This window comes from Pan paniscus, chromosome 10 (genome assembly GCF_029289425.2).
Source record: "Pan paniscus chromosome 10, NHGRI_mPanPan1-v2.0_pri, whole genome shotgun sequence".
NCBI lineage: Eukaryota > Metazoa > Chordata > Mammalia > Primates > Hominidae > Pan > Pan paniscus.
The window spans coordinates 96,613,462-96,624,683 of record NC_073259.2 but is presented as its reverse complement, the minus strand read 5'-3'; the positions used below and the strand labels follow the sequence as shown (position 1 = coordinate 96,624,683).

The 11,222-nt window shown below is 39.5% G+C and overlaps 1 protein-coding gene across 2 annotated transcripts in view; it reads left to right on the top strand.

Annotated features, from left to right (window-relative positions):
* Window positions 1-1,641: 1,641 nt before the first annotated feature.
* KITLG (KIT ligand) overlaps window positions 1,642-11,222 on the top strand; it is a 75,521-nt gene continuing 65,940 nt past the window's right edge. The window contains exon 1 of one of the 2 annotated variants that reach the window (XM_024931243.4): window positions 1,642-2,125. In XM_024931243.4, coding sequence (XP_024787011.1) covers window positions 2,111-2,125 — 15 coding nt within the window. In that variant the 5' untranslated portion in view covers window positions 1,642-2,110. The remainder of the gene's footprint in view (window positions 2,126-11,222) is intronic. The other variant, XM_003828321.6, reaches the window with a different exon arrangement.

Sequence of the window (11,222 nt, the reverse complement as noted above, 5' to 3'; positions counted from 1 at the left end):
ATGTGAGGTGATGGATATATTATTTAGCCTGATTTAATAATTTCACAATGTATACATAAGCAGAACATCACATTGTATGTGGTAAATAGATACTATTTTTGTCAAATATAACTTAATAAAGCTGGAGAAAAAAAATAAAATTCTCCACTTCAAAAAAGCTTTAAAGGGGCCGGGTGCAGTGGCTCACGCCTGTAATCCCAGCACTTTGGAAGGCTGAGGCAGGCGGATCACCTGAGGTCAGGAGTTCGAGACCAGCCTGGCCAAAATGGTGAAACCCCGTCTCTACTAAAACAACAACAACAACAACAAAAATACCTGGGCGTGGTGGTGGGCACCTGTAATCCCAGCTACTTGTGAGACTGAGGCGGGATAATCGCTTAAACCTGGGAGGCGGAGGCTGCATTGAGCCGAGATTGCGTCATTGCACTTCAGCCTGGGAGACAGAGCGAGATTCCATCTAAAAAATAAAAAATAAAAATAAATCTTGAAGAAAAAAAAAACAATCATTTGCTATGCCTCCAGTATCCAAATTAAGCTCATTTTGATATTTGATGTTCGATATATTTGTACTAAGAGTACCTAATGTATAAAAATCTTTCTAAGCAACTATCAACTTGGAATCATGATTGATGTGCTGTCTATACATATTTTTTCTAACATGAGAAAGTGAGAACGCAGTCCCCCACTAAATTATGCAGTCGAGTTTCCCACATTTGGGGAAATCACAGAAGTCAGCACATCTGGAGTGAAATAAACAAGCTTCGCCCTGATTACAGGTTTGGCATATTCATGTTTAACAAACGCACCGGAACTAATTAAAGCAAATTTGGAATCCTACTCTATTATTAAAATAACTAATTCCTAAACTCATACATTATTCTTTCTTTTAAAGATCACTGATGTTAATGTTCAGCTAATATTTTCTTTTAAAAAATTAATGAAATGCTTTGGAATGTTCTCCAGTTATACAAACAAAAACAGACACGTTCTGGAGAATCAATAAAATATTTGAAGTATTTTTTAAGACTGTACAGCTGGAGCTCCAGGTTTAAATTAGAGCTCTGCCATTTACTAGATATGGTTGGTCAAGAAAATTAACCTTGTATTTCATCGTCCATAAAATGGGAATAAAATAATAAGATCTACACTAATAGATTTGATGAAAGAATTTAATGAGATAATCTATGCGAAGTTCTTAGTCTGGCACCTGGCACATGAATAAGTGCATCACATAATGATGTTAGCTATTATTATTGTGGTTGCATTATCTTTCCGTTCAAAAAAGTACAACTTTCAAAGCCTTGCTGTGTTGGCGACCTGTAGTTTAATAATCTATCGCTTCTCTTTCAATCTTAATTTCTAAAGACACAGTAACAAACCATTCCAAATGAAGCGTGTCCCCTTGCAATACTTAAGCTTGAGTCAACAATTCTTGTAATTATTAAATATTCATTCACTAAAGTAATTGTTTTTTTAAAAAATAGAGGTGATAGGACAATGGCCTAACTACAGATCGCAATTAAACTTTATTTCTCTAAGGCAGGCAGGGTGAATTCTTTGCTCCGAACCTCCCGGACTCCTCTCCCTCTCCGACTTTGTATAACAGAGGGAGCTCCGAGCCCTCTCTGGCGCGCGAGGTATTTCGTCTGTCCCCGGGGGTGCCAGGTGAGCCCCAGCGGATCCGGGAGGGTAAGCTGGGACTCCTCGCGAGCAGTAGCTGCAGGGTACCAAGCTTCGCCCTCTGCGTCCCCGCGCCTTCGCGGTCTCCCGCCAGTGCAGGTCCGGGGCCCCCAGGCGAGCGGACAACCTCCGCGCCCTTGCCTGCTTCTCGCCTACCCCGGGCTCCGGAAGGGAAGGAGGCGTGTCCGGAGCAGGCGGGCGGGAACTGTATAAAAGCGCCGGCGGCTCAGCAGCCGGGCTTCGCTCGCCGCCTCGCGCCGAGACTAGAAGCGCTGCGGGAAGCAGGGACAGTGGAGAGGGCGCTGCGCTCGGGCTACCCAATGCGTGGACTATCTGCCGCCGCTGTTCGTGCAATATGCTGGAGCTCCAGAACAGCTAAACGGAGTCGCCACACCACTGTTTGTGCTGGATCGCAGCGCTGCCTTTCCTTATGAAGAAGACACAAGTGAGTAGGGCGCGCCCGGGAGCTCCCAGGCTCTCCAAGAAAAATCGCGCCCGGTGCCCCGGGGAAGCCGGCGCTCCCTGGGACTTGCAGCTGGGGAGTGCAGGGCTGTGCCTGCCGGGTGAGCCAAGAGGATGCGGGGGAGGCCGGCGTGGTGTGTGATCCCGAGCCGAGCCGGGTGAGCCAGGGAGAAAAGGAGTGGGAGTGCTGAGAGGGAGCCGGTGTCAAGTTTGGAGCCTCAGCAGTTAAGTTTTGAGCTGTCAGTCGGAAACCGTAATTCCCGTCTGGTGGAAAGATTGGCTTTTGGGCCATGGAATGTTAAGTTATCACGGGAAGGCATGTCTTTGCATAGGAGACGGTTTTCCCGTGGATTCCGGGAGATTATGAAACAGCACCCCACGCGCCACCCTCACTAGCTTTCTCACTCAGATTTATTTGTGTAGCCCCGAGGTGGGCGCCGGGCACCAGGAGCGGCGCGAACGCGGGTGCAGCCGCGGGAGCGAAGCCAACGCGGAGCTCCTAAGCGGCAGCTCTCGGCGGGGCGGGAACCTGCCCGCCTGCCCGGGAAACTTGGCTCTCGGCGGTGTCTGCCTAGTTTGCGGCTCTGTGTGGGCTCTAAAGAGCTCTGGTACCTCCACGATGCATGCACCTTTTTCCATTTCAAAAGGGATAAAGGCTTTTTATAAAATAGGCACCTCTGAATGATAGTGATTGAGATAATTCCCAGTGCTGCTAAATTCTGCATTATACATAAAGCACTGTGGGTAAAGCGCTGCCTGGGGGGACAATTAGATTTTTTTTTCCCTTGAAGAAAATACCTGGTTCTTCGTTTAGAAAGGGCCGCCACGGTGCCCCTATCCACAGTTCTCTTCACCATTGTTGATTGTTACCTCCTCTCACTTTCCCCCTTAGAAATTGTTATGTGTTATCTGCCGCGGTTGGCTAAGGGTTGCCCTTTCACCCCCCAGAGGTTCTGTTGGAGATTGCAGTTCCTGAAACGTGTGGAAGGGGTGGAAGTGGTGGGGAAAAAGGAAATCGGGGTGTTTGTACACATCGTTGGTGTAGAATGAAGGCATCAATGTGCTCAAAATGCTTTATCAAATGACCTGCTTAGCATCATATTTTAAACAGATATCTAGGCCTGCAAAAAGTTGCAAGACTCTAGCCCCTTGTACCGGTGTGGTAAAAGGCAGGGGAAAGGGACATTGCCTGGCTAAAAGAGGCTTGCATAGTGTCTAGAGCACTCTCTAAGAGAAAAGACGCGATGTGCCTCTCCCCTCTCTTACAAGCAGGTTAGCTTTCAGGCAAGGCATTGAGCACCGCACCTGGAATCACCACAGCGTGCTGTCGAAATGCAAATGTTAAAGATTCTTGCAACAAAAGAAAAGTTTTATTGTAATCTCTTGATTTAGACAAGCTTTCTGCGAAATTATAAGAAGGGTAGAGACCGATTCCTTCTTATAGTAGCATCTGCTCCCATGAATCGTGGTGAGATCTGGGGGAAGAAGCTGCTACCTTCTAGTTCAGGAAAAGAGCCTAAACCTTCCTATTTAAACAGGAACACAGGAGACAGATAAGGTTAATGTCCAACACTCCAAAGCCAGGGGATGTACTATCAAGTCACTTTGAGAGGCAGTAGGATTGATTATCCTTGCACCCTTGCTTTGCAAAACAAATGTGAGCTCTGTAATCTCCTTTCTCGCTTTGATTAAATGGCTGTGTAAATCGGATTACATGGAATAATTCCATTGAAAACTAGAAAGAGGTCAATCTAGTCTGAAACATTGTGACTGTGGCATTAGTGACTCAGTGCTGCCGACCAGAGAAATTTGAGAAAGCTAAGTATTTTAGATATGTGACCTGTTTGGTCACACATCACACAAGTTAAAGTGCAGGCCCTTTGGGGGAACTTGCTGATGTTAAACGGCTTGTAGGCAAAGGAGGGCAGTACCCTTGTTGAATGAAGGCATTCATTGCCTAGGATCTAATGACCTTCAAGGTTTTTTTTTAAGAATACTTCTAGCGATTCCACAGTCACTGAAAAAGGGGACACTGGAAATAGCCCAAAATCAATAAAATAATCTGCAGAAATGGAGGAGGGGATTAGATCTTTCATATTGTTAAATTTTCTAATCCAAAAATTACAAAGACATTTTCTGTGCAATGCTGCATGGATGGAAGGTAGCCTATGTAAATTGGACATTAAGAAATAGGATCGATTGTTCTGATTCTAATGTTATCCTCACCAGGGAAGAATATCTATTAATATTTAGTAGTTTAAATAGTCATTTATAAACATGGCATCAATACCATGGTTCTATTATAAAGCAACTTGTTCTGTACTCTCCTACTACCCCACATATAAAAAAAATTAATAGTAATATTTTAAAATGGGGTTTGATTTGAATTACACAGCTCTCCAAGAATCATGGGGACTCCAGGTATTCTAGCCTTTCCGTCAAGCTAAATAAGTGTGAAAATTCCATCAACAACCACTTGGGGTTTGATGAATGATTCATTCATTTAGCATGTGTGGTACACTTCAGTATTTCCAATATAATGACACAGGCAATAAATTTAATCACAGTTCTACAGAAATGAATGTCTTTTGAATTTTTCAGATTTCTGTTTGATTTTATTTTATTCAGATTGTGTGGTTTTACAGTTTTCTAGAGGTGTTTGTGGCTTGGGCTTAGAAAAAACATCTCTTTCAATGTGTAACTATTTTTTAAACATAATATTCTGATACACCATATTGGATAACAATCAAGGCACCATATTTTGCAACACTGATTAAGATTGGGTTAAAAGTGCCATTAGCTTAATGTGCCTGGTGTTACATTTATCAATGTTGTGCTTACATTTTAGTTTGGGGATGGTTTGTGAGAAGTGTCATAACTCCTGTCAATTTCAGAAATACTGAGATAAGAAAGATTGATCTTGCAAACAATGTAAAAAAGGCCATTTTAGGCATACTAACTCTCAGAGAATAAGCAAATAGAGTGCTAATTTTCACTACTCCAAAGAAAATATCTCTTTTATGTCTGTATGAAGTTTGTCATGTGGGTGATGATGCAAGTTTACTTTGTAGAAGAAAATTAACATATTTATGAAAAGAGCATTTTTTTAGTCTTGTCCTTAAGATCACTCAATTTGGAATGTATGCTTTGAATAATTCTAATTTATGTAGCTTTTAATTGATACATTCTGCCAAGACTTTAAAACCCAAGTGCTAAGTTGATTACATTTAACATAAAACAAGGAAAATAACCATATGGAAATCTGAAAGTCTGGGCCAAACCAATTAAAATTGCTAAATTTTATTTACGTCTAACTGCTGATTTGAAGATAGCAAATTCTGGGTCACATTTGTTTTTTAATAATAGGTGACTGAAATGTTTCCATCACCATAAATCACATAAAAATTTCTCACTCAAATAGCAAGTGTGGGTATTGGAGGTTTTTTACATGGATTGGCAAATTCCACTACATGTGGCCTTCGCTTTATATCTGAGAATAAAGCATATCTGAGCATATATGAGAAACACCTAAAATATGGTTGGTAGAAGGATTCTAGTTTCTAGCTTCTGAAGACTTAGATTCTAATTCCTGTTTTACTACTCATGAGACAAATGACCTTAGGCAAATATTGTTAAACTTTTTGGGATTTCTGTTTTTTGTAATCTGTATGATGATTATAAAAGTTATAAAGATTTTTCTCACATGGTGGTTTTAAGGACTAAATGAAATTTTATATGTGTCTTTATACCAGCATAGTAGCTTACTATATGTACAGTTTGAATTTATTGTTCCTGAGAAGAGAGTGCCTGCTGGCCTACTTTTACAAGCCAGAGAAAAACTGACTTATTGCAGGTAAATTATGCCTAATGAACCAAGCACAGAGACCAAGTTTTCCTAAATCTACATCTGTTGATTTGGTGACTCCCATGATAGGCTAATATCTGTTTATAGACTATAATTAAGACACATCAATCCAGGAATATGTGAAGACAAAGGTGATATGTGGGCATAAGAGGTGCTACGTTTTTGAAGGTTTTTCTTTTAAAGTACAAATGAATGAGATAATTAGAATAGAAAATAGAAATGGAAAATGGAAATATTATCTTTATCGCTGACTCAGTTTCATATTTCCACACTCTTGCTAAGTTCTCCTTGTATGATTCTAAGGAATTATTTTATTTTATTTTATTTTATTTTGGACTAAAGAGACTTGGTCAGTTTCCCATCCCTAATGTTCTCGCACTTGCTTTTCTGAGTGAGGCCATGCATTCATTTCTGTGGGGTGTCTTTGTTGTCTTTACCAGGCAACGTGCAGTGACATTTTTTTTTCATTATGCTAGTTTGAGACTTTTATTTTTCTTTTCTGGATTATCTTAATGTTCCCTTTTGTAAATTATTTTTATTCCCTTTTGTAAATTTTATTCCCTTTTGTAAATTAGGGCAAGGCATTTGGATATAAATCTCTGAGGAGTGATCTTTTATCTTTCTTTCTAGCACATAAATCATGAGCAGCTGCAAGAAACTGTTCTTGGTCTACACACTGTTCTTGGTCTTAGTCACGTGTGTAGCCAGAACAATTTACAAAACAAGTTGAGGGAACACCAAGATATTTTTATAATATATGCTGCTTTCAGGGTTGTTTTGTATAGGCTCTGTTTCATAGAGACAATTGACTGCAGCCTTTCTGATTTATAGATGCAGCAAGATGTGTTTGCCTTTTCACTTAATTATGGGTATAGTAAAAACTGTTTACAGGGGCTGCGAGTTTAAGAGAATTGTCATGATCTCATCTCTACCTATTTCTTTCTCTATAGAAAAAAGAGGTGGGGGAGTGATTTTCTCATAGCTGGGGCTCATGGTTCTTTCTTTAAAATCATAATGCGTGTCATCTAAAGGAAGGCTGTTCTTTATGTACCTGTCTTTGTCCTTTGGCTACATTTTACTATTTTTGTAGGCTGCCACTTTGGCTTGGATATTAGGAGGCTGATTTCTTTTATTAACCTGGATAATAAGTAGTAGTAATTTGGGAAATTATTTGAACTCCAGATCTTAGTTTGCTCAACTGTAAAATGAGTAAGTGAGACTAGGTGATTTCTAAGTGCCTTCTGGTTCTAAAATTCTCTATTTCTAAAGTACTAGTAAAATAGATATTTGAACCAGATGGTATTTAAGCTTCCTTCAGTTCTCAGATTTATGCAGCCATTGCTTCAGTGTGAATACACATTATAACCATTGTTTTATGATTATGAATAAGCCAATGGGGAGAAATGTAGGAGATTTAAATCTAGACTGTTCTACTTTTATGCATTTCACCTACTGCTTGATATTTCTGTGTAAAAAGAATGGTATTTACACTTTCCTGTTTTAGCAAAATCCATAGTTAAAGAGGATCTTTACTTTCTCTGTTCTAAATTTTTAAGTTCTATGAAAAAGAATTCTAAGATAAAGTCAGCTAACCAGAGGAGATAAGCTTACAAAAGGTAATGCTTCCCTGTATTTGCCTGTTTTTTTCTGTCCCTTTAACTTCCAGTACGTGTGTGCATGGAGTTGAAACGGAGAAAGAAAACCAAGAAGGGATCTGATGATGTAGTAGAAAGAGCACTGAGGGGAGAATCAGAGGAACTGATCCTACCCTTTGCTCTGCCTCAAGATGTGTGACCTTGGACTAGTCTCCCAGTCTTAGTATCTCTGAATCATGCCCAAGATAGTTAATCCTGAGAAGATAGTGAAGATGAGAGGCTGCAGCTGGAGACACAGAGGTGGAAAGAGGAGGGAGCCTCAGGGAAAGGCAGTTCCTGCAGATGATACTATGCCAAATCTCTCCTTGGCTGGCTTTTGTCTGGGTCCAGTACCATCCTTGGAACAGTGCTTGCTTACCTCCTTTCCTTAGCTGAGAGCTGGAGCAAACCCAGCAGCTAGCCGTAGCCCTTTTCTTTTTTTCTTTTTTTTCTTCTTCTTTTTTTTTTTTAGCAGTCAGAAGCTATGGCAGTCTTTTCTTGTTGACATGAGAATATTCCAAGATCAGCTGGACCCTCCTCAAGCTAGGAGAACACACATTTCTCAGAAAACAGGGCCACAACCATGAAGATAATGTTCTTCTCTAATCACTGGCATTGCCCACTGAGCTATCCACTAAAACAAAGTTTAGAATTGAGGCAATAGTCTAGAAAATTAAAAAAAAAAAAAAAAGTAGCAATGGCTATTATTGGGATATTTGGATGCAGAAATTCAGCACTTGACTTTGTGCCTGTAGCTGTTGCCCTGGGGCTCTTGAATGCTGCTGATTAGAACATGGGTAGATTGGGAGGGAGCGGGGCAATAAGGTAGCCTTTTCTGTGTTCCGGGTACACAGACAGCAGCTCAAACTTTGTCTGTTGCTCACAGAGAATGCCTTTGCTCTTTAGGGTGACCATGTAAAAGGACATGAAAGGACCACCGCAAACTCATCGGTGCTCACTTGAAAAAGCAAGCCTTGTTCACCTTTGCAGAAAGGGCATCCCCACTGCATAATTGCATCCCTGTGCAAACCTGGGAAGAAAGAGCACAGCTTGGAGGGGGGCGTTGTGTTTGTCTTGTATGCCCATACTGTGTTGCCTTTTCAGGAGCAGAAGTTCATCTGCTGAACATAAGCCCTGTGAGTGCTTAGAACTTTTCCCTCTTTTTCACCTTGACATAAAATCCCTAAAGCTGAGGACCTTTCCCTTTCAGTGTCTTCACTCTGCTCCAGGGCTGAATCGCATCTCATTATTGGCTTGTTTCACCTAAATGTGAGTATTTGAGTGGCAGTGAACCAGGTTGCCTCTAAGGAATACAACTGAATAGTGGTGGTCTATTGCGAAGGAACCTCTTAGGGCCCTACAGTGCTGAGTTTTCTACTGTTTACTTGGAGTTCTTTTCTCAGTGCCTTCCCAAACAACTGCCTTGGGAAAACACACAGATTCTTTGGCTTCCAAGAAGAGTGTGACAGAGAAAGTGTGCTTTGTTATAAAGGCTTTGTCACCCTCCTGGATGTGTTATCCATATCGATGTACTGGCTGTTAAAATTCATGTTCACTGCAGAACTTTAGATGGAGGAGTGGGAAGAAGGGAGGGTAGAGATGTTTTCATATAAAATTGTTTCTAATGTGATCTAGAAAACCCAAGGATTGCAACACAGACCTCAGCAGTCATACATCATTATTTATGGTTCTGTGTAAATGTACAATTTAACGCTTCTGAAATAGTAAACACATTAGGGATTTCCTTTTTTGATGAACAACCAAAAGCTCTGTGATTGCTTTAGTTTGGATTTCTGGCAACTTTAGAAAACTGCTGTATTCCGTGGGCCCTACTCATAAATCTTTGATGTGCTCTGTTAGTCAGAGGACTGACCTTAGCACATTTGTCATTCTGCTGTTTGAAAGATACATTATCACAGTATAGGAGAATGGCTGGTGCTTTCTACTTCCAGGTGGTCCAAAGTGGGAACTAAACAAAATGAGGGGATAATAAAGGGATTAGGCAACATTCATGAAAAATTAAAAGGAAATTATTAGCATAATGTTTTTACTATTTGGATGACATTAATTCTATGTAGAAAAGCACTGAACTACAAAATAGGGCTTACATAATTCTTCCACTATCTTTGTACCAAATTATATATATATATATAATATATATATAATGTACATATTTATATTTATTCTTAGCCCCTGCCCAGAAAAGTGTTTTTAAAACTTTACTTCCTGTTTGTAATGTACTGAAGCCACAGTACTCTATGCTTTAATAATACTTTAAAAATAATGTACCTTTTTTTTTAATTTGAAACTAGGGTCTTTAAGAAAAAAATGTATTTAGGCATTTATTAAGCTTGCTTGATTTATTTCATATATAGATACACATATGACTGTAGCTAATTTTAATTTAAAATTATAAGTAGCTTCTAATAATGCTAGCAAATCCTTATATAATGCTTACAATGTCAGGACCTGTTCTAAGCCGTTTGCATTTATTTATTTATATTTTTCAATAATGAGACTTTTAAATCCAAGACTGATTTGACCATTTATTGTTTGCACTTCTGTACAAATGTCACACATAATGATTCAACTTGAAGAGATGAAATTTACTGTACTATGTGTCAAGTGTTTGGCATTTAAATGTGTAGCCATTTTAAATAGCTTCTATCATTATATTATAAAATCAAACCATCCTGATAATAGATCATCCCAAAATGGCACTTAGTAGAAAACAGTTCCAAGATTAATTAATTCACAACACTTTTCCGCTGAGAGGTAGTTATTATTTTTTTAAACCCCATTTCACAGATAGGAAAACTAAGACAAGGTCTTTCTCCTGCCAATCCCAGGTGTTTATTGCAAAAGAGACTCAGCTGGCATTAACCACAGCGCATTAGTGTGGCTTATTTAATACTTCAAAGATATGCATTCTGTTTACATGAACATTGAATCAAAAACAAATGCAACTCAGATGTTCAAAAAAGCTGCCAGTAATAGAATTTGGACAACAAAAATTTCGTGATTGCAGTTGCCTCAAAGAGTGGCTCCTGCCAACTGCTCAGTAAATACACTTGGAATGTTGTGAAATGAATGGAGACCTAATTCAGGTTGTTAGATACTGATACATTTTTTATAAGCCTTTTTTCTAATGGCAAAATTTTAACAATTGTGCTAGGTCTGTTATACACACAAATGTGTTTGGTGCATGACTGGCAAGGCTACTTTGTTTACTATTTTACAGCATTAATTTTCAGTGAATGCATAACATCATTTACTTAGTGAAACTGGAGACAATGTGAGAGAATAGCAAAGGTTTGAATGGGTATAGATCAAATGTAGTATTGGTTCTGCCACTTACCAACCCCAGTAAGTTTTTCTCTTTGAACTTCACTTTCTCAATATTTAAAATGGGCACAGAAGTAACCACCTAGTAGTAGTATTGATGTGATAATTAAAAGAGATAGACTGTCTAACATCACAGCAACTGGCACTTACTTAATAGAGCATCATTTCCTTCTCTAAAAGAATAGTAAATCACACAGAACATTATACAAATCTGTATGCTGTAAGAAATAACTTCA